This window comes from Cyprinus carpio, chromosome B2 (assembly GCF_018340385.1).
Source record: "Cyprinus carpio isolate SPL01 chromosome B2, ASM1834038v1, whole genome shotgun sequence".
Classification (NCBI taxonomy): domain Eukaryota; kingdom Metazoa; phylum Chordata; class Actinopteri; order Cypriniformes; family Cyprinidae; genus Cyprinus; species Cyprinus carpio.
In genome coordinates this window covers 3,355,794-3,380,328 of record NC_056598.1, presented here as the reverse complement: position 1 = coordinate 3,380,328, position 24,535 = coordinate 3,355,794, and the positions used below count along the sequence as shown (strand labels likewise).

Sequence of the window (24,535 nt, the reverse complement as noted above, 5' to 3'; positions counted from 1 at the left end):
TGTATTTTATGTGGTTAGTAAGAAGGTTACTACAACATCTAAGACCTTAGAAATGATAAAATTGTTGAAAAACTTTAAAAAGACTTTTAAAGTGTTGAATTCTTACAATTTTGGTAAGGAAAAATGCATTGGACTAGTTTGGGGATTTGTTTTTAATTACTGTTAAATAGGTTTGATTAATGAGGAAAATATTTGATATTTTTAAATATTTTAAATGAGACAAGATTTTTTTTTCAAGTTTTTGTGACGTCACGTAGACAGGCATCTGAGATCGGCTCGATTTGAGAATGGGGTAAAGATTTTAGTAGATTAAAAAAAAAAAAAAAAATTTTATCATTATATCATGGCCTATCATAGGCCCCACCAAAGAATAGAAACTGCACTTGTTAAAATTACAAATGACTTGTTCCTTGCGTCACTCCAAGGCTGTATCTCATTGCTAGTTTTACTTGATCTTAGTGCTGCGTTCGACACCATAGATCACAACATACTCATTAGATAGATTACGAAACTATACAGGTATTCAAGGGCAGGCTTTCAGATGGTTTAGATCCTACCTGTCCGATCGCTACCACTTTGTTTATTTAAATGGGGAGTCATCTCATTTATCACCAGTAAATATGGAGTGCCACAAGGATCTTGTCCTAGGTCCTCTGCTATTTTCAATAAACATGTTGCCCCTTTGTTATATCATTAGAAAATACGGGATTAGTTTCCACTGTTATGCTGATGATAGTTAACTATATATCTCAACAAGACCAGATGATATTACTTATTGGACCAAAAAACAGTACACAGAATCTTTTGGATTACAATTTGCAACTAGACGGATGAACTGTTGCTACCTCTACAGTCAAAAAATCTGGGTGTTATATTAGACAGCAACTTGTCTTTTGAAAATCATATTTCCCATGTTACAAAAAACAGCATTCTTCCATCTTAGAAACATTGCCAAGCTACGAAACATGTTACCCATTTCTGATGCAGAAAAGCTAGTTCATGCATTCATGACCTCTAGACTGGAACTATTGTAATGCACTGCTAGCTGGTTGTCCTGCATCCTCAATAAATAAGCTACAGGTAGTCCAAAATGCAGCGGCTCGAGTCCTTACCAGGTCAAAGAAAATATGATCATATACCCCAATTCTACAGTCTCTTCCCTGGCTACCTATTAAGGGATACTCCACCCCCCAAATTGAAAAATTTGTCCTTAATCAATCACTTACCCCCATGTCATTCCAAAACCATAAAAGCTTCGTTTGTCTTCGGAAGTAAGTAAAGAAAAATACAACTTTATTTAACAATTTGTCTCCTCTGTGTCTCTCCGCATCCACCACGCTCTTCTGTATCAGCCGCGCTGCATGGATGTGCTGTTCTTGTTCAAATCAAAAGCATAAATACACGTAGAAAACGTATCCTTTGTGTCACGACTGACACAAGAAGAGCATACGCAGTTTGAAAGTCATCATCAGAATACTCCATCTGCCCCATCAGAACGTGCAATCTGGGTTATATGAAGCGACGGGGAACACTTTTTGTAAGTGAAGAAAAAAAAAATAATGGTCTCCTCTGTGTCTCTCATTATGACCGTATGCTGTGTATGCGTCTTCTGTGTCATGCGCGCCACAAGGATGCACTGTTTTGTTTCAAATCAAGCTAAATACACGTAGAAACAGCACATACTTTTGGCGTGGATGACACAGCATACGCAGCATACTGTGATAATGAGAGACACAGAGGAGACCGCTGACAAAGGAATTATAGAATAAAGTCGTTATTTTTGTTTTCTTCACTTACAAAACGTGTTCCCGTCTCTTCATATAACCCAGATTGCACGTCTGATGGCAGATGAGTTTTCTGACGACGACTTTCATACCTTTTCTGGACCTTGACACTGTTTATTTATTTGGCAATCTATGGGACCAGTCACAGCGCCTCCAGGTTTTTCATCCAAAATATCTTAAATTGTGTTCTGAGGACAAACTGAGCTTTTATGGGTTTGGAACGACATGGAGGTAAGTGATTAATGACAAAATGTTCATTTTGGGATGGAGCGACCACAAAATCATAAGATATAGTTTAATAGCTATGGTCCTGTTTTTGAAATCAAATCTTTGCATAGCTACAACAGGAAAATCATCTTAAAAAAAAAAATAATGAAAGCATTGGTAATAAAACAGTTAAGTGTCCTGCTATCCGGTGCCCTAAACTCCTGAAGAGCAGTCAATGCAATTTGGGAAAGGAATCATTCAAATCTGTGTATGTGTGTGAAAATATTCAGATGGCCAAATTACATACTGTAATACTGTACTTACATCTTAGAGTTTACAAGAAGAAATCAATTCAAAATTCAGTGCTTAAGCCCTTTTTGAGCACTCCCGAACACCGTAAGATACGTTAACTATTGTACTTTGGTGTAATTTGCATACATATTTTTGGCTGTTTATTATTATTTAAAATGCACATATTAATGTCTTATTCTACAAGACCTTATTCTAAATCCTTAATCTTTCAACTACTTTACTAAGTATTAATAAGCAGCAATTAGGAGTTTATTGAGGCAAAAGTATAGTTAGTTAATAGTGAGAATCACACCCTAATCTAAAGTGTGACCAGATTTTTTATATTTTTTACCATTTCATGTCTATCCTTTTGTAATTCATTAAATTTGATATACGATTTAGAAAGTAATAAGTAATTAAATACTTTTTGGAGAGAGTAATTTGTGCAGTAATCTAATTACACTGTTGAAGATGTAATTAGTAACTATATAGTAACTAATCAATTACTTTTTTTTTTAGAGTAACTTTTCCAACACTGGTCAGAGTGCAAGGTTAACCTATATCTTTAAGTTGGCTGCCTACGGTTTGCTCGGAACAAAAAGTGTAGTTTGTCACTTCAATACAACTTGCCAAGACGCAGACGCAGAAGGTCTCAGATGACGTGCCTACTGCTCCATTCATCCGGGAGCCTTCGGTTTGCTCTGTCCTGGCCATAGATTTGAGGTAACGTCCGTGACCTCCACATGATCTATTAGTCATAATGATTTCAGGAGAGTTCAGAATAAAACAAAATATAACATTTAATTTGTCAGGGTAAAAATGGTCTCCTGACGATCACACAAACAATTAGAAGCCAACTCAGAAAGGAAAACAAACACAGTCACTGCAATTGTCTGTGATTTGTGAACTGAAATGTGATTTCACTTTACTTTGACAGCTGTTAGGAAGGATGAGTATTTATTGGCAGGGAGAATTATTGCAGTATCAGTAGTGCGTGGAGGACCAGGGCCTCATTTTCTTTCAAAAGATGTGGTAAACCACATCTAGGCCAGCCCTCTTTCAGCATCACTTTAAAAGATGTCTATATATCTCAACAAGACCAGATGATATTACTTATTGGACCAAAAAACAGTACACAGAATCTTTTGGATTACAATTTGCAACTAGACGGATGAACTGTTGCTACCTCTACAGTCAAAAATCTGGTTGTTATATTAGACAGCAACTTGTCTTTTGAAAATCATATTTCCCATGTTACAAAAACAGCATTCTTCCATCTTAGAAACATTGCCAAGCTACGAAACATGTTACCTGTTTCTGATGCAGAAAAGCTAGTTCATGCATTTATGACTTCTAGACTGAACTGTTGTAATGCACTGCTAGCTGGTTGTCCTGCATCTTCAATAAACAAGCTACAGGTAGTCCAAAATGCAGCGGCTCGAGTCCTTACCAGGTCAAGAAAATATGATCATACTACCCCAATTCTACAGCCTCTTCCCTGGCTACCTATTAAAGGGATACTCCACCCCAAATTGAAAAATTTGTCCTTAATCAATCACTTACCCCCATGTCGTTCCAAAACCATAAAAGCTTTGTCTTCGGAAGTAAGTAAAGAAAAATAACAACTTTATTTAACAATTTGTCTCCTCTGTGTCTCTCCGCATCACCACGCTCTTCTGTATCAGCCGCGCTGCATGGATGTGCTGTTCTTGTTCAAATCAAAGCATAAATACACGTAGAAAACGTATCCTTGTGTCACGACTGACACAGAAGAGCGTACGCAGTGTGAAAGTCATCATCAGAATACTCCATCTGTGTTTTCTTCGCTTACAAAAAGTGAACCTTTTGTATGTTTGTCTATGACCGTATGCTTCGCTTACAAAAAGTGTTCCCTTTGTTTCTTCATTGGCGTGGATGTTTTCAACCCAGATTGCACGTCTGATGGCAGATGGAGTTTTCTGACGACGACTTTCATATCTCTTATGGACATTGACACTTTTCCAGGTTTTCATCCAAAATATCTTAAATTGTGTTCTGAGGAAAAACTGAGCTTTTATGGGTTTGGAACGACATGGAGGTAAGTGATTAATGACAAAATTTTCATTTTGGGATGGAGTATCCCTTTAATACTGGGTTCTGGTACCCATCTGTACTGACAAGAGAAGCAAAGAAGCCTATTCAAACGCCTATCAAACAGAGCATTCTGATGAGAGGGGTCAAAACATGACAGAAAATACTACAATTACTTCTAAATTATGATGTTATTAGATGTAAAAATCTTGATAACATAAAGGGGACCTCAGAGAACAGTACAAAATAAAAAAGGCAGTTCATGACCCCTTGAAAGAGTAAGCAAACTTCAAGTGATAAATGTGCATTATAAGAAAACTGAACTTAATATGAAACTTATAAGAAAGCACAATAGTATCACTTATGTCAGTGGTTCCCAACCCTGGTCCTGGAGGCACTCCAACACATGCATCCTTGCATTTGCATGCATCCTTAATCAAACACACCTGATTCAGGTCATCGGCTCATTAGTAGAGATTCCAAGATCTGAAATTGGTGTGTAAGTGGCTACATTTACATGCAGCCAAATAATCCATTTGTAATCAGATTGACGGCTCAATCGGATTGAAAAATGTTCATATAAACACCTTAATTGATCCGACTGAGCTCGATCGGAATGAAATTTAGATCGGATTGAAGGGGGTGGTTTATCCCTCTTCTAATACGATTGAGAGTGCATGTAAAAACTTGATCGGATTAAAAGACGAAACTGAAAGAACTGCGCATGAGCAATGAAGCAGAAATAACCTAATGACGTATGAGCACGGAAGAGCGGCTCTTCCTTTTGAATAAAGTGTTGTACAAATGCATGTCCTGTCATTATAAAACTCTCCTTTCACCTGGCAACTGTGAAGTGGAGCAGGACAACCTTGATTTGGATACTCATCCACAGGCAACCCGTTTTGGGCGCGGGGAGGGGCTTCTTTTTTTTTTTTGTGATAAATATGAGCACTTTATTTTGCATTCATGTAAACACTACAATCGTAGTCATCAATCGTAATGAATTCAGTCCGATTGAACCAAAAAGTGTGCATGTAAACATAGCCAGTGTTGGGGTGCCTCCAGGACCAGGGTTGGGAACCAATGACTTATGACAGAAAACAAAATGATACACAAGAGTAACACTTTTTGACATTTTTCTTAGGGGAGCTCCATCTTTGAGTTGATCTGAATCACACAGTTGAAACTGCTGGTTTTAAAGATGATGATGAACTTCATTCCCTGTGAAAAGTTTAGATAATGTTTCTTTGTCATGTCACTTGTAATGACTGGTTAGCACAGATTCATCCAGACGGCATCTTATTGCTTGATGCATTATTGTGTAATATTTGTTGAGGACGCGGCGTCAGACCTTAAAGTCCTGATCTGAAGATGATCTACTTGCAGTGAACATTTTTTGTATGACAGCGTAGAGAAGAAGATTGTTTGAAACACTTCCCACATGCAGTGCATTGATACGGTTTCTCTCCAGTGTGGATCCTCTCGTGTCTTTTCAGGTCTCTTGAATCACTGAATCTTTTCTCACAGTGTGAACACTTGAAAGGTTTCTCTCCAGTGTGAATCCTCTCGTGTATTATCTGATTTGCTGCCTGACTGAATCTCTTGTCACAGTATGAACACTTATATGGTTTCTCTCCAGTGTGGATCATCTCGTGTCTTTTTAGGTTTTCTGACAGATGGAATCTCTTGTCACAGTGCGAACACTTATAAGGTTTCTCTCCAGTGTGGCTCCTCTCATGTCTTTTTAGGATTCCCGAGCAACTGAATCTCTTGTCACAGTGTGAACACTTGTAAGGTTTCTCTCCAGTGTGGCTCCTCTCATGTCTTTTCAGGATTCCCGAGCAACTGAATCTCTTGTCACAGTGTGAACACTTGTAAGGTTTTTCTCCAGTGTGGATCCGCTGATGCAGTTTTAAATTGTTCGCCGAAATAAAAGTCTTTTCACACTCAAAGCACATGTACTCTCTCACACCAGTATGTATTTTCTGATGTACTTTTAAATTTCGTAGACATGAAAAACTTTTTCCACATAAATAACATGGATGTGGCTTCTCCTTTGTATGAACTTTCAGGTGCATCTTCAGGTCTGAAGCCCTCAAACACATTTTGCCGCATTGATCACACATGCACATGTTATCTCTAGTGTGGATGTTCATATGTACCTTAAGGTGTGCTGAGTGTGCAAATCTCTTCCCACATTGATCACAAGTGAATGGTTTCTCTCCCGTATGAATTTTCATATGCGCCGTAAGTTGTCCTTTTTGCGCAAAACACTTCCCACACTGGTCACATGTGTGCGGTTTCTCTCCCGTGTGAGTCCTCTCATGTGCCTTCAGGATTCCAGGCCGACCGAACCTTTTGTCGCAGTTTGAACATTTGTAAGGTTTTTCTCCAGTGTGAATCCTCTCATGTGCTTTCAGGTGTCCTGTCCAATTGAATCCCTTGTCACAATGTGAACACTTGTACCGTTTCTCTCCGGTATGTACTCTAATGTGAACATTAAGACTATTTTTGTATGCGAAACTCTTTCCACAGAGAGTGCAGGTGAAAGTTTTCTTAGCACTTATTTTCTTTAAATCTTCCTGAGAGAAACTCTGAGGCTTTTCTCCAGTTTTGACATGATTTTGCTCCTCGGCTTCACTCAGTTCTTCAATCTCCTCATGTTCTCCAATCAACTCTGAAATAGAAGTAAAAACGGTTACATTTCAGTAACTCCTAAAAAAAAAAAAACAACAACAGAGAAATGTGATTGGACATAAAAACAAGCTCTGATGAAACAACAGATTGGAAAGTGCATCTGGAAAGTATTCACAGCGCTTCACTTTTTCCACATAATTCTTAAATCGAGGTTCATCAGACCAGAGAATCTTGTTTCTCTGAGTCTGAGGGTCCTTTAAGTGTTTTTTTTGCAAATTCCAAGTGTATTTTCACGTGTCTTCACTGAGGAGAGGATTGAGTTTGGCCACACTGCTATAAAGCCCAAATAGGTGAAGTGTTGCAGTGATGTTTGTCCTTCTGTAGATTTCTCCTATCTCCACGTATGATCATGGAGCTCAACTAGAGTGACCATTTGCTTCTTGGTCACCACACTAACCAAAACCCTTCTCCATCAATTGCTCAGTTTGGCCAGCTCTAGGAAGACTTGTTTCAAACTTCTTCCATTAAGGTTAACAGAGACTACATGCTTCTGTGAACCTTCAATGCTGCAGAAATTTTTCTGCACTCTTCCCCAGATCTGTGCCTCGATACAATCCTGTCTCAGAGGTCTACAGACAATTCCTTGGACTTCATGGGATTGGTTTGTGCTCTAACATGCGCTGTTAACTGTGAGACCTTACACTCACCTAAAGGATTAATAGGAACACCTGTTCAATTTCTCATTAATGCAATTATCTATCAACCAATCACATGGCAGTTGCTTCAATGCATTTAGGGGTGTGGTCCTGGTCAAGACAATCTCCTGAACTCCAAACCTGATGTCAGAATGGGAAAAGAAAGGTTGATTTAAGCAATTTTGAGCGTGGCATGGTTGTTGGTGTCAGACGGGCCGGTCTGAGTATTTTCACAATCTGCTCAGTTACTGGATTTTCATGCACAACCATTTCTAGGGTTTACAAAAGAATGGTGGTGTGAAAAGGGACCAGTATGCGGCAGTCCTGTGGGCGAAATGCCTTGTTGATGCTAGAGGTCAGCGGAGAATGGGCCGACTGATTCAAGCTGATAGAAGAGCAAACTCTGACTGAAATAACCACTCGTTACAACCGAATGCAGCAAAGCATTTGTGAAGCCACACCACACACAACCTTGAGGCGGATAGGCTACAACAGCAGAAGACCCCCCCGGCTACCACTCATCTCCACTTCAAATAGGAAAAAGAGGCTACAATTTGCACAAGCTCACCAAAATTGGACAGTTGAAGAACGACTGGAAAATGTTGCCTGGTCTGATGAGCCTCGATTTCTGTTGAGACATATCAGATGGTAGAGTCAGAATTTGGCGTAAACAGAATGAGAACAGGGATCCATCATGCCTTGTTACCACTGTGCAGGCTGGTGGTGGTGGTGTAATTGTGTGGGGGATTTGCCACACTTTAGGCCCCTTAGTGCCAATTGGGCATTGTTTAAATGCCACGGCCTACCTGAGCATTGTTTCTGACCATGTCCATCCCTTTATGACCACCATGTATCCATCCTCTGATGGCTAGTTCCAGCAGGATAATGCACCATGTCACAAAGCTCGAATCATTTCAAGTTGGTTTCTTGAACATGACAATGAGTTCACTTTACTCAAATGGCCCCCACAGTCACCAGATCTCAACTCAATAGAGCATTTTTGGGATGTGGTGGAACGGGATCTTCGTGCCTTGGATGTGCATCCCACAGATCTCCATCAACTGCAAGATGCTATCCTATCAATATGGGCCAACATTTCTAAAGAATGCTTTCAGCACCTTGTTGAATCAATGCCACGTAGAATTAAGGCAGTTCTGAAGGCGAAAGGGGGTCAAACACAGTATTAGTATGGTGTTCCTAATAATCCTTTAGGTGAGTGTATATAGTGAGGCGTGTGCCTTTCCAAATCATGTCCAATCAACTGAATTTGCCACAGGTGGACTCCAATCAAGTTGTAGAAACATCTCAAGGATGATCAGTGGAAACAGGATCCACCTGAGCTCAGTTGTGAGCATCATAGCAAAGACTGTGAATACTTATTTACATCTGATTTTTTTTCGTTTTTATTTTTTTTTATTTTTAATAATTTGCAAAGATTGCAAACAAACTATCATATTGTCATAATGGGGTATTAATGAATATAAGGAAAATAATTAATTTAATCCATTTTGTAATAAGGTTGTAACATAAAATATGGAAACCACGAAGCGCTGTGAATACATTTCACATTTGTGCATTTAGCAGATGCTTTTATCCAAAGCGACTTACAGTGCATTCAGGCTAACATTTTTTTTTACCTAACATGTGCTCCCTGGGAATCGAACCCACAACCTTTTGCGCTACTAATGCAATGCTCTACCACTGAGCCACAGGAATACTTTCCAGATGCACTGTACATGCATAAATAAAGCGTAACCACGAGCCTATTACAACAAATATAAATCTGCTTGAAGCTTCATAAACTTCAGCATTAATAAAGAAGAAACAAGAATAAACACCAACCTGTTTGTTCTCCGGTATCTTCAGTGTGTTTCATTCTGCAGGGTTCTAGATCTCTCATATTCTCCGTCCTCTTTAATAAACTCAGTCTTCGTAGATTTCAGTTCTTTATGATGCTAGTCTTCACTTGTAGGCTGATGTGAATAGTCCAGTATTTATTGGTGAAATCACTGACTGAGTGATTGTTGTTCAGAAGCTACACTGAACATGAATTGCTGTGTGGAAGAAGCAGATTTGCCAAGTCAACAATAAATAAGTTACTGAGTTTTTGTAATTATTTATTTTGGCTATTTTACACATTTAAGTATGCAAGTGAAGCAGATGTCCTCTAAATTATATATTAAATATAAATCATTATATTACAATAAAAATCAAAACAGCTTACACAAAATAACATCAATTTAAAAAGCTCATTCAGTAAAACAACACTCACATACAGTATGTGGTAATTCACACATTCTATGCATTTCTGTTTTTTCAGTCTTTTTACTGTTAACATTTCTTTCCCTATTTTTTTCATTCTGCCCCCGTATTAACACATGAGAAGATATCTGTCTAGAAGTATAGAAAATAATATAATTTTATTTCTAAGTAACAGTAAGAATAAAAAAAAAGCAAAGCATAAACAGATATTCGATGGCATGCATCTTCATTAACATCTACAGGTAAATAACTGAGCATAATCAGATAAATATAATTTGGTTCTCTAATAACTAAGCCTATATTCAATGAAATAAATTAATGAAAGGATTAACATGTTATAGTTTTAAGTGCAAAATCGAACAGCGATTAAAAACGTCTATAAACAGAAATAGTACCACAAAGCAAAATATCCAGAATCTATTAATATGTTCATATTTATGTATACATTTAAAAAGTTCCACGTAGCTCATTATACAGGCTCAGCAGTATCTGTTATTAGTTTTAACCATGTAAAGGAACAATAACATTGGTAAAGGTCAGAAAAATAACTAAATACAACATAACACAGCAGCAATACAATTGGTTAGCATCCATTTCACTCACAAATATCACGAAACATTCGGTTACAGCAACATTATCACTGCAAATTTCGAAACAATGATTCTCACAAACACACAAATCGCGCTGGTCTTTGTGAATTTAGCATGTTTTCCTCACGTTTGTTCTAGGTTTTTAAGTCAGCAAACACGCAAACAGCGCTGTACTTGATAAAAAACAACGCAGAAACGACCTCGCATGTTGTTGCATAAACAAAAATGTTTAAAGTGTATTTTATCATTGTTTAAATACGCAAAACGCTCACCTCGCCTCAGGAGACTCGACGCCGACTGAGGGAGCGCGCGCTGGTGATGACGTCATCAGCAGCGGCTCACCCACGCGCCACATTCTATTTAAAACGACAAAACATCTATAAAGCAAAGCATCACATAAAAAATCTGTATAGCCTACTAGTAAAATATAGTTTATTAGGCAATTAAAAGCTTTTTTGAGAAATTTAAAACAGTAAGCCCAAAAAGGATTATAACACTTCATGTATTTCAGATATAAAATTACTTTTTACTTATGTACATACAATAAGTTATGGAAGCCCGTTTCCGCCACTGAATAAAAAAACTGACAAGCTACGCTATATCGAGTTCATTATCAAAGGCGATTCATCTTCAATAATGAACTCGATATAGCGTAGCTTCTCAGTGAACTACGGCAAGTCAGAATGTGAGATAAAAGTCAGCTCCATTTTTAAGCAGGTGAATTCTCAGAAATATCGCGCTAATCATGGAAATAACCTTACTGACGAGATGCACATGTTCATATCGTTCGATATATTGTCCAGCCCTACAGTAACCTTTGTCATAGTGTCGTACTGGTAAACTTTGTCTTTTGTCATCTAGAAATAGAACGCATATACAAGCTATATGGGCGTTTCTAAGCGTTTAATCTTTCCTCCGGTGGGTGGAAAATGTTGTTGCTAAACGTAGCCCGCGTGAAAACTACTAAGCTGGATGGCCCTTGGATGGGCTTGTGTGGAAAACTGTATTTAAAAGCTGGTTGTATTTGAAGTACAAAATAGCGTTTGGTAATTTGTTGGTCGTATATCTATCCATCGATCTATCTGTCTGTCTATCTATGTATATCTATGTATTTATCTTTAAGATCAGTATGCGCTATCTGAATTTTGTGCCAGTCACCTCTTTATACTACTCGTCTCTCAAAAGATAGTCGACATCTCAAGGCTTGGCTTTGGTAAATTCTCAATCCCCAATTGTGACTTGACGCAATTGTATTGTGGTAGAGAGAAGAGGAGAAGAGAGTAGTTTACGTCACTGGTTATAGCTGTCGGTCAAAACATTTCTATTGTATTTCGAAAGTACAACAAATGTTTAAATGATTTGCAGCTTCCTACCTCTCTTTTTCAACATTAAAATGTTTAAGCGTTCAAGCGTGATACCCAACAACATAAAATAAAATGGATAACAGTTTAAATGTTCATTAGCAACAAGCAAATTGCACAAATTCGTTGAAAAATTAACCCTGCAACACGGCCTTTAAAACATTCAAGAGACTGTAAAGCGTTCAAGCTCAAGAAGACGCAAAAGAACTCAAGTTCGGTGCACACACAGAGAACCACTCAGAGCCCGTGAAGCAGTGCCATGCAGCTAATTTAGTTTGTGTAGCTACCAGAACACATACAAACATGAAAAAAAAAAAGAAATAATTGTTTAATTTGTATCTTTGTTTATTCTGCCTTCACTTTGGTATCTCTATGTGTCTATAGTTATCTCTAAGAATAAAATAATGTCTCAATTTACTGTTATTTATTGTATATAGTTCTTTTAGCTCTATAGCTCTTTCTTTATAAACAATAAATTCAGCAAATTAAACACAAATTAATAGTAAAAACTTACAGACAATGCTTTCTGCAGATGATTACAAGATGAATGGCTGCTGCAAGACTGTAGCGTGAAGTTCTACTTAAATAAGGCAACTCAGTGAATTTAACTGACTCAGAATGTCACTATGGTAACTATATTTTAAAGGAAGCTACATGAGGAATCAGAATTATAATCACTACAAACATTAAACTTAAATAGATGATCCAGAACATTGTTCTATTTATTATTAGTGCTATTTACACAATTTCAAACAAAATCTTAAACTGCTTTAAGCTTTATAACTTTCCGTTTCTTTAATGAAGAATAAGCATCTTCTTTAATAAACTCAAAAGTAACTTGTAAAAGTAACAGCATTGACACAAAGAGCACAATCAATTTAAAAAGCTAATTCAATAACCCTGCACTCACATATGTGGTAAATCACATATTCTATGCATTTCTATTTTTTTTTTTATATTTCTTGTTTCTTGGGCTTCACTTTTGGCTGCTCTTTTATCAGTGTTTGTCAGTCACGTATGTTTATTATGTGTGACGCCACCCAGGCACCATTTTGAAGGTATCGACCAAACCATGATCAAATGTCACTCTTACCTTCATTTTGTGTAACATTCAACAATAGGCCTCTTAAAACGAACGTTTGAGGCATAATTCACAGTGATATGATGTGTAAATATAATAATTAAAACCCATTTTTATGACAACATCACCAATAATCTACTCAAAACTGGTATTTTCCCACTTTCCAGCTGTTGTTGCAGTATTTTGCCAAACTCCACCATCAATAAACTGAGTAAGGCGTGTGTGAACTTCACAAAATATTCCTAATGCATGTTCCTGAATTCTGTGGATTTCGACAAAATGTCCAGCAGATGTCAGTCTTTTAAACATTAAATAATGGTTACCCTTTGTACCATGGTGACATTACAAAGGTGTTTTGATGTAAAACAAGTCAATGCACATACTCTTTAATGTTTATATTTCTTTAATTTCTATTTTGGGGGTGGATTAAGGGATCTAGAATATGGTCGTGCATTAATATGTGGTTTGCAAGTACTAATAAACAGCCAATATGCTAGTAATTTGCATACTAATATAGTTAATAGTGAGAATCGTTACTTAAATAAAGTGACATAAAAAGGTGTAATTTCTTGGTACTTTAATGTCACTTTTCAACTCCGGGTTAAGTGAAGTTACAAGCAACCATAATGAATTCATTACCTTTCTTCTTCACTTAGTTTATTTATTTATTTGTAGTAAGACAGTAGATTCTGATGTTCATCATACAATAATGGTAATGGAGATAGAGCTTTAATCATCTAAATTTTAAGAATAATACAGTATATATTTAATCTGTCATAAACCATCAATGCAGTATTACACAGATGTGCAGATCTAATACGCAGTCAATTTATATCTGTCAAGAGAGGAGTTTGCCTGGTGGTTCTGCATGTAATCCATCTTTACTCAGCTCCTGCAAAGCAAAAAAATAAATAAATAAATAAAAAAAAAGGAAGAAAGGAAAAAGACAAACACAAGTCAGAACACTCAAAAATGTTTTAATTTTTGAAACGCATTTTTATTGTATTATTTGAAATGAAATAAAAAAGACTGAGATTACACTTTCGGTTGTCTGTTACAGGAATAGCGGTGCAGAATAAAGATGGTGGATGTGGGCTAGGTGTTTTTACGTAATCATCTGTATGAATGAATCCATCTTTATCTGATTTCATATCTAATCAATTCTATAATAAAGTGTCTAACAGGTATTTAATAGGTCTAGAATTGAACTGGATGTGCATGGTATCCTTGGAAGGGCTGGCACATATATTGCGACACATTTTCAATTGAGACCCTTCATACAGATTTAGCTTTAATCTTGATTGTATCATTCCCAGCAGTTAACAGACATTTAAAAAAAATCATGCAATAACACAAACTATTCCATAGGAATGTCAAATGGAGGCTCAAGGATTATCTAAGATTTGGTACTATTGTTCACAGAGATGATGATGTCTTTCCTTTTTACACGATAGCGATCTCCTTTAATTTGTTTTGGAATCAGCTTTTGTCTTGCAGTACAGCTGGGCTTGAGGAGATCTACGGCATGTGTTTGTTTATGCCTCATCAGCACAATGTGAGGAAACTGATAACTGAACGTTTGGGTTTTGCAGTTCTGTCACCCAATAAATGTTGTTCAGAAGTGTCACACCACCCTAAGAAAAGCCACCCGATATTTATTCTTCTCTGTTGTATGTGTTTCGATTGCTACAGGGGAAGTTAAAAGCTTTTACGCCAGCAAGTTTTCATGAGACATTTTTTTTTAAACACAGTTTTAAAACGTATCTTTGTTTGCTTAATGATTTTATTTTTTCTTTCTTTGTAGGCTAGATTTTTCTCATCACTGCATGGCTTCTGAATCTTTTATGAAAAATTAAGCAAAGCAGTGTAGGAGTGAAAAGTGGACAGACTGACAGGAACGTGCCATCTTTTATCATAGTGAATTAGGAGAATGTAAACATGCTTTATCTAACACACTACTCTCAAATTCAACCAGTTGTCCATGCTGCTATGCCATAAACATAAACTCATTAAATGAAACTCAAAAGAAGAAAACAAAGAAATTTAAAGGCATAGTTCACCCAAAAATGAAAATTTGATGTTTATCTGCATATCCCCAGGGCATCCATGATGTAGGTAACTTTGTTTGAGTAGAACACAAACCAAGATTTTTAGCTCAAACCGTTGCAGTCTTATAATGTCTTATGATCAGTCTTATAATGTAAGTGGATGGGAATCACGGCTAAAACATACACAAACAAAACTAAATTAATCCCTGCAGTTTGTGACGATTCATTGATGTGTATAGACACAAAATGATCGGTCTGTGCAAGAAACTGAACAGTATTTATATCGTATTTTACCTCTGATTCACGCAATGTCTGAACTGTTAGAACTCCCCTGAGTGTGTTCTCAGCAGCAGGTGCGTGAGGTCTTCTTCTTCTTCTTGCTTTTTGGCGGATCGAAGACTTATAAGTGCATTTCCGCCACCTATCTCTCAAGAGGACCATTGACACTCTATCTACAAGCTCCATTAGGAGTGTCAATGGTCCACTTGAGAGATAGGTAATGCACTTATAAGTCTGCTGCTGAGAACACGCTCAGGAGAGTTCTAACAGTTCAGACATTGCGTGAATCAGAGGTAAAAAACGATATAAATACTGTTCAGTTTCTTGCACAGACCGATCTTTTTGTGTCTTTACACAACAATGTATCGTCACAAACTGCAGGGTTTAATTTGGTTTTGTTTTTTTGTTTTATTGTATGTTTTAGCCATGATTCCCATCCACTTACATTATAAGACTGATAAGGTGCGTTTCCATTACAAATTTGCGCAAAACTTTGGCAATATTTTATAAATGTCAATAAAAAAGTATTGCAAAATGATGGCGTTTCCATTAACCAATGTTATGCGACTAAAACTCTTTTCCTCTCGCGATAATTCATGGCAATGGATTTTGATGGGATTTTGTTGGATTTTGGCTACACTAGCCATTATATTTAATCGAAGGAGGCGTATGCATGTATCTTGACAGAAGCAGCATGGAGAGCAGCTTCTGGGACGTGCCGTGACGGGACTGGTAACACAAGCATTAACTAGAGTGGCCGCGATCAACTCCGGTGGCCGTTTTGGAGCCGTAATGCGCTGCAGACGTGTGCAGTGTAAATAGTCTAAGCATTAATAGCAGGGAAAACCCCTTATACTTGAGAGCAGCCACATATGGTTTGCAGGAAGTGTTTCAGTCTGATTTTAAATCACTCCACAGCACAGAAACGGCCCTGTTGAAAGTTTTTAATGACCTGTTACTTATTACTGACTGATTATGCTGTCCTCATGCTCCTGGATCTTACGGCTGCATTTGACACTCTAGACCATAACATCCTGGTTTCTCGGTTGGAGCATTTAGAGGAACTGCGCTGGAGTGGTTTAGATCTTATTTGTCTGACAGAAGTTTCTCAGTCCGCCTTGGGGATTTTGTGTCATCCTCTGCATCGCTCTTGTATGGAGTCCCTCAGGGTTCCATCCTTGGACCTATCTTATTTTCATTATATCTACTTCCGTTAGGGTTCATTTTTAGGAAATACAGCATCTTCTTTCATTGTTATGCAAACGATACACAACTTTATCTCCCTTTGAATCGGAAAGATGCAAACTCTATAGCACCACTGTTGGTCTGTCTTGAGGAGGGTAGGGCCTGGATGGCTTCAAATTTTTTAAAGTTCAATGAAGAAAACACAGAAGTCATGATATTTAGACCTGGCAACACATGTGACCCCCTTGATGTAGAGTTGAGTGTTATAAAATCATATGTAAAGCCAAATGTTAAAAACCTGGGTGTTATAATGGACAGTGATTTTAAATTGGATAAACAAATTAATTCAGTAATTAAATCTTGTTTTTTTCAGTTGAGGCAATTATCAAGATGCAAGTCGTTTTTGTCTTTCAATGATTTTGAAAGGGTCATACATGCTTTTATCTCAACCCTTCTCGACTATTGTAATGGCCTCTATGTAGGTATCAATCAGGCTTCCCTAAAACGGTTACAGATGGTACAAAATGCTGCTGCTCGTCTGTTAAGGGACACGCAAGCGTGAACAAATTACACCCATACTGGCTTCTCTTCATTGGCTTCCTGTTAGTTTTAGAATTGATTTTAAGGTTTTAGTTTTAGTTTATAAGTCATTAAATGGACTGGCACCAAGTGACCTTTCTGATTTAATACAACCGCTTTATCCATCAAGAGCACTCAGGTCAGCTGACAGTTTACTCTTGGTTCTACCTCGAACAAGGCTGAAAAGCAGGGGTGACCGGGCTTTTGCTGTCGCAGCCCCAAGGCTTTGGAATAACTTGCCCCTATATGTTAGGCAGTCCCAGACACTTGCTGTTTTTAAATCCAGTCTTAAAACTTATTTTTATACTCTGGCATTTAACTCAGTATGAGAGCTGTTTTATGTATTTTGTCAGTGTTAATATCTGTTATTTTTTGCTGTGTGTAAAATTGTTTTATTTTGATTATGCTTGTACAGCACTTTGGTGAACAATTGTTGTTTTAAAAAAGTGCTCTATAAATAAACTTTGATTTGATTTGATATGAAGTGTTTCTTGGAGGTCATAGTACATTGAGGAATGATCATATGACTTTTTACGTATGCCATGTGACCTGTTAATGCGAAAAAACAAAACAAAAAAAACCCGTTTCCATTGCAGTTGTGCAAATTATTCCTTTTTCGCATTGCCTGAAAAACCACCTCATGCAAGCGTAAAAACTTTTTTGCGATATATGGCCATTTTTGCAAAATTGATGCGTTTCCATTAGGCGTATTTTCAATTCGCAATTTCAGTTTGCGCAATTTGAAAGGTAATGGAAATGCACCTATAGACTGCAACAGTTTGAGCTAAAAATCTTGGTTTGTGTTCTACTGAAGAAACAGTCACCTACATCTTGGATGCCCTGGGGGCAAGCAGATACATCAAATTTTTTTTTTTGGGTGAACTATCCCTTTAAGACCAACAGTGGTAACCCAAGGTTAACTAAAAACACAGTTATGTGAAAACATGCAACGTGTTTTATCAGTGATGCCCGAAGAAGTATTTTGAGGAAGGGTAACAGGTAATCAGTCTTTTCACACCAAGAATAATAAAGATAATTATAACGATAGACTATATTTGCATTCACATCTGCGAACGGTAACTTTTTGTTCATTCTCAACGCACGTTGCAGTTTCAAAGTAAGGAAAGAGGATGTAGATGATCTTCTGCTGCTTCACATCAAAGACTTTAGATACGGTGCACTCTTATAGACCTGAGAAACAAGTGAGCAGCCATTTTTAGAATTCTGTCTCTGAACTTCTATTTTTGCAGTAGCTCTTTCCACTTTATTTTTCAATGAAGAAGTAAGCCGTTTTCTTTTGTGCAAACAAAAATAGCTGTAAGCGGATGACACTGGCACATTAAATTTACAAACGGCCACACTCAATCTTATGGGAAAAATAAGGTGGATAGCATCAGTACTGAAGATTAATTAGCTGGTGAAATGGATTTACTTCTTGTAGAGTTAACTAAAGTTATTGTGTGCTTTGTAATGTTTGAGGTGTATTACTTATGAATGGGAGAAAGTGCAATGTACAACATGGCGGAATAGTCCCGCCTTCTCAGTTGGTAAAGTCATTGTGTTTACACAACTTTGACCAGCAGATGTCCTCAGCATGCTATGTTTCGAGTATGGTGTGGACTCTCTTTCATGTTTATACAATTATCGTTATCGTACTTGGTGTGAGCGGGCCTTTAAGTTGTGCCGCTTCCAGTTGCTGGACACAAATTTTCAGTAAACTTGATTACCAGATGTACATTCTATTGTCAGAAATCATTTAGAATAAGACTTTGTAAACAACCATCTGTGTTTCTAATAATACAGATCTCCTTCACTGTTTATTTCATCTACCTCATGAAACAATAAAATGCACTGAACATAAATCATAGTTTTCCAAACCAAGCCAAAACGTATGATTACAATTTGAATGTTGGCCAAAAATTTTAGGCATGCACATTAAATTCTTTGCATCCCTTCAATGCTGTTCCATTCTGATGCATTTTGGGATGGCCCCTTGTTTTTCAGTGGTATTAAAACAGATGCTAGATGATTGTTTCTGACGAACAAAAAGCTGTCCCTAAAGAGGTTTAATTGCAGTTACTTAATAGGGTTTGGCGTAGTGCTAATTAAAAACGCTATATGTGAGTAGATTCATGCATACAATACCTCTGACTGTGCCAAAAAGGTAACCAAATCCTCCTTTTCCAATGTACTAGTGGATATTATATTTAACAGTTAGCGAGATATTCAGATTGTGATACTGTCCAATGGCCAGCTTGCTTAAATGAGTTGTAATTTGTGAGGGGCAACAAGTTGCTGACTCGTGTGACAGCTTTAGTATCCGTTAGTCTGGAGGTGATACAGAAGTTGACATCAGGTCGGTTTGTACGTGTTAACTGCTTTGCAGAAGTGTTCTCATAAAACACTCAGTATAATGTTGAGAATATTTTGCTAGAGATTTGCAAATGCTTAAAAATTACATATGTATTTCTATCAATGTTCCATGTTAATATGAATGTTAATTCTATCAAAACTCTTTCCTCAATATCGCACTCCAGAGATACAGCAACATTGCCTTACCCAAAAGTAGACCATCAACAGGGAAACCTGTTTTTGAAAATTTGGTATGCTAGTGTCTCAGAAACTGATGTACTTCCAATTTGACATAATGTTGTTCTGGGATTAGCGATAGAAGAATAAAAGATCAAAACTTACACCTTTAAACATACACTGCCAGTCAAAAGTTTGGAATAATTAAGATTTTTTTCATGTTTTGAATGTTTTTGGAAAAATTTTTTTGCTGCTTAATATTTTGTGGAAATTATGATACATTTTTTCCAGGATTCTATGATGACTTTAGTTCAAAAAGAACATAATTTACTTCAAAAGTAAACTTTTTGTAACATAGAAATATCTTTACTGTAACTTTTGATCAATTTAAAGCATCCTTGCAGAATAAATATACTATTTATTATGTATTATTGTAAATATTACGCAGCAAAAAAAATCTTCAACAATGATAATCAGAAACGTTTCTTGAGCAGCAAATCAGAATGATTTCTGAAGGATCATGTGACTGAAGACTGGAGTAATGATGATGAAAATTCAGCACTGCATCACAGGAATACATTACATTTTACAATAGATTCAAATAGAGAGCAGTTATTTTAAATTGGAATGATAACTCTCAATATCACTTTATTTTCTGATTAGATAAATGCAAACTTCTTTCAACAAAAAAATTCCAAATTATTCCAAATTAATTATTCCAAACCCTTTACCGACTATATATGGTTCTCGTCATATGTTTACATGCACCTTGCAGAATCCAAAAGATGAGATTATGTGAAATAGCTAAAATAAAAAAAATATAAATAAAAAAAATAAAAATAAAATAAAAAAATAAAAAAAATATAAATAATAATAATATATATATATATATATATTATTTATATTTTAATATATTAATATTTTTTATATATATTTAAACCTTGTATTCTGCAAGGTGTATGTGAATGTAAGACCACAACTGTATCTATCCAGTATAGGGCTGCCAGCATATTAATACTTGAGATTGATTACATATAATTTGTATAATAAATATTCCTATTCAAAAGTCAACATAAGTCACGGTAATGCAGAAAACAAGATTAATTTATTCAGTCATCTGTCAGCCCTTAAAGCAGAAATAATTTGCCTTCCAAATAAAAAATCTGTAAGTGCACTGAATTACATGAAATTCCTGAGATATTATAAGTAGGACACAGAAGTAGCTGTGCAAGTAGTCAATTTAGCCAGAAAAGAAGCTGATAAAACTGTCGTTAGGATAATGACAAGAGAAATGGTATTGTATGCTTTGGTGTTGTATGTAGGTATAGTTTTCAGGTATCTACACACCAAAACCAAGGACATAACAAGCAGGTATATTTACAAGACATTTCAGGGCCTGGGCCACTGACCAGAACCAGATCTGGGGGTTCGGGGTTCGATTAGTGCTTCTGTCGCAGACGGGTCCGGATCAGCTGTGCCTTTCAGAACATTCATACGCTTGCGAAGCGCTTCCTTTTTTGGGCAGAGCAAGAAGTCATACACAAGAGCAGCAGCCACCCCTCCGCTCATCGGCGCAATCCAGTAGATCTATGTGAGGAAATAATTATTTCATTTAAGAAATACTAAAGAAATTAAAATGGTCATTGTTTTTCTTTTATTTATTATTTTTGCAAAAGAACAGGAAACCAAAAAAATAAAAAATAAATAAATAAAAAATAAAAAAATAATTTTCCTTCAGCCCTAAGAAACTTAGAGGAAGTACAATGTGTCACAAAGTATGCAAAAACAGTTGTGACAGTTTGCCATTGCATTTTAACATAGACTATAACCAAATCATATAGCAATAAAATTGCAATAAAGCAATAAAATACAGTTTTATTTTTATTAAAAAAGCATGCACATTAAACACATACATCTTGTAGCATATTTATATACAAATACAAAGATAAATATATTCCATTCATTGTTATAAATAACATTAAGTGCATTTAACATTATTTTAGGTCAAAGTTTCACAAACTGGGGTTCGTGAAGGAATTGCATCTCAAGAAAAAAAAAAAAAAAACTTTTTAAAAGTATAACAATCAAAATAAAACACTCAGTAAAAATATAATATATACCTGTTTATCTGCAGGTCATGTGACCATGTGAATAATATGTAATCAGTAAAAAACGAACTTTGGTCTAATTACTTGAAGTATTTTAAAATGTAATATAGTCTAATAACAAATATTTAATTTTTGGAACCTGATTATGTAATCCAGATTACAGATTACCCAGCAATGGTTAAACTATATTTTAATAATCTACTTCAGACATTCTAGTAACTATAAGTAAATTTGCAACTACAAGTTAATTAACTCTCATTAGACTATTAGTAAACTAGTTATGGTTAGGGCTAGAAGAATAATTTGACTTTCATAGTTACTTATAGTCAGCTGAGGGTCTGTTGAGCGAGCATCAAAATAAAGTGTTAGAAGATATTAAGCAGAGAGTCTACTAATACTATAATTGCTGCTAGTTGACATGTAGTTGCAAAGTTACATATAGTTAGTAGAATGTCTTAAGTGGACTCAGATTAAAGTGTTACAGTTTGTTCTTACAACAATCTAATAATAAAAAATATAATAATAAAAAAAAAATTGGGAAGGACGTACCCAGTGGTTTTTAAATGCTTCAAGAATAACAGCTGGTCCAAAAGATCGAGCGGGGTTGATGCCACACCCTGTGTAACTGATCTGGGGACAGGAATGATGAGCTTGTAAAGTTTATGATGAGCAAATGAACATAAAGAGAATAGAGACTTGACTAAACTTGGTTGGAGACCTACTGATCTAATTTCCAAGATCACTACATATCATTTACTTTTGGTTATTGAAAAGTCAATTGCTTACTGCAACTAGGTGTCCTAAACCAACTGACAGTCCGATGGCTAGGGGTGCAGAGCCTGTAACATCAGTTCGATGTTTGTCTGTTGTGGCCAGGACACAGAGGACCAGCTGAAAGGTTGCAAAAAGCTCAATGGCAAATCCCTGACCGGCTTTCACTCCATTACTCAGCTATAAGAAAAATAAGAAAATAAAATTGTAAAATTGGATTAAATTGTAAAGTACTACTGTAGTATACTACTACAGTCACATTACAACAGCAAGACGGGATAATAAATGCAATTTCAAGACCTTTTAATATTTGGATGAATTTTGAACAACTGCACCATTATTATCAGAACAAAAAGACACCCATTTATGAAAGGCTGACCTATTAGTCACACTACATGGGGTATGTTGTCAGAACGGGGACCTAAAGTAACATAATGTTTAATTTTGTAAAACTTAAACAATTACAAAATAAAATTCACGAAAAAGTGAAAATGTAAAGATAATACACAAAACAATTGTTTTGGACAGCAGAAACTGTATTTAAAATATTAAATCAAAATTATTGTTATTTTATATTGTCATTGCAATACATAAGATATCACCTGGAAAGTGTTTACATTGTTTACTGACAAAATAATATTATGTATTAAAAATTATTTAAAATATTTCATATTTCAAATGCACGTTAACTTTGACGGCCCTGAAAACACATTTTGTAAAAACAAATTTGACACCCTTTTTCTGCCAGAGACGCCATTGAAAACTCTGTATATAGGTAAACCTTCCCTGAATATATGCCAGTGTGATTTCATTGTTAAACAAACAAAAAATAAAGAAAGAAAATTTACTGGAAAGAGAAAAGACTAAATCAAACTGTAATTTAAGACTAATTTGAATTCGAAACCAACATACAAAATCTTAGCTAGTTAAAGTAATGTGTGACAACTACATAATGCAATTCTGAATGTACTATTAGTGGTTGTGATTTAATATTACATTTAAAACAACTTACCATATTGAGTCCCAGTGTTGATTCAGGGTCAGGACTAACTTTGAACATAATGCCACTTGCCAGTACAGCTCCCAACATCTGGGCAACGATATACATGGAGGCCCTGAAGAAACTGATCTGACAGCTGACCAAAAGTCCTAAAGTAATAGCTGGGTTCAGGTGGGCTCCACTGATATGCCCCAAACTCTGAGCCAATGTGGCAATGGCCAGGCCAAAAGCTAAAGCTACTTTAATCTCCTGGTCGGGATATCTGTTATGCTTGTTTCCAATGGCAGAGGCTATGCCAATAAAAACAAAAACCGTCATCCCAACAAACTCTGCCAATACTGCCCGCCAAAACGACCAACTTTTAAGCTCTCGTGCCATTCCGAGTATTGTTCCTTTTCTGCCTTTTAGCTGGTAAATGAAAATGCCAGCTATGCTACCACTAATATACTTGGTGAAAGATGGTTGACAGGAAACTGGTTTTAACAAAGCAACCACAGTTTTAGACCAGAAAAAGGCAGGAGGAAGTTAATTGCTAACTGCAAAAGAGATAATGTCACATAACAAAAACATTAAGATCCAGTAGATCCATTTTCAAATCAAGATCTTTGTCTGTTGCATTTTTGGGAGTCATATGTTACCCAAATGTATATTGCTTATAAGGAACACACTATTAAAGGTTTCCAGGTTTAAGACCTGGACACACCAAGACACATGTTTGATGTGATGAACATTTTAATTTGCGAAAAATTTGGCCAACCAATAAGACTTGTGCTTTTGGTCACATTCCCAGAGCCACCCTTACGAAAAAGAAGTTTATTCAAGTGTACTATTAGTTTACTTCTTTTAAACTAAAAATAGGAATGTATGCTTTTAGTTTACTTTTTATGTACTTCTCAGAAATGGGCTTTATGTACTTCTCAGAAATATACTTAAAATGACATTTAAGTATACTTGACTTATACTTACAAAAAAAGTCTAAATACACATTAAACATACATAAAAAAACCAAAAAAAATAAACTTGAAATAAAATACATATATATAATGAAACTGCTGTTA

At 36.1% G+C, this 24,535-nt stretch overlaps 2 protein-coding genes across 5 annotated transcripts; both read right to left on the bottom strand.

The window, feature by feature from the left end:
* Positions 1–5,400: 5,400 nt before the first annotated feature.
* Positions 5,401–10,956, bottom strand: LOC109109628 (gastrula zinc finger protein XlCGF57.1-like). Of its 2 annotated transcripts, none has more exons than XM_019122719.2 (3): positions 10,809–10,956; positions 9,527–9,738; positions 5,401–7,029 (listed from the first exon to the last, which is right to left on the bottom strand). In XM_019122719.2, the coding sequence occupies exons 2-3, from the start codon at positions 9,582–9,584 to the stop codon at positions 5,729–5,731; spliced, it is 1,359 nt and encodes a 452-aa protein (XP_018978264.2). In that variant the 5' UTR covers positions 9,585–9,738; positions 10,809–10,956; the 3' UTR covers positions 5,401–5,728. The 2 variants fall into 2 exon arrangements, with proteins under 2 accessions (XP_018978264.2, XP_018978270.2); XM_019122725.2 differs by lacking the exon at positions 10,809–10,956 and adding an exon at positions 9,957–10,000.
* A 2,649-nt stretch (positions 10,957–13,605) lies between these two features.
* On the bottom strand, positions 13,606–23,923 carry LOC122136141 (aquaporin-1-like). Of its 3 annotated transcripts, none has more exons than XM_042717744.1 (5): positions 23,490–23,923; positions 22,493–22,657; positions 22,256–22,336; positions 20,980–21,185; positions 13,606–13,870 (listed from the first exon to the last, which is right to left on the bottom strand). In XM_042717744.1, the coding sequence occupies exons 1-4, from the start codon at positions 23,853–23,855 to the stop codon at positions 20,988–20,990; spliced, it is 810 nt and encodes a 269-aa protein (XP_042573678.1). In that variant the 5' UTR covers positions 23,856–23,923; the 3' UTR covers positions 13,606–13,870; positions 20,980–20,987. The 3 variants fall into 3 exon arrangements, with proteins under 3 accessions (XP_042573678.1, XP_042573679.1, XP_042573677.1); XM_042717745.1 differs by having other exon boundaries at positions 21,008–21,185; positions 23,490–23,921; XM_042717743.1 differs by lacking the exon at positions 13,606–13,870 and having other exon boundaries at positions 20,685–21,185.
* Between the last annotated feature and the right edge of the window lie 612 nt (positions 23,924–24,535).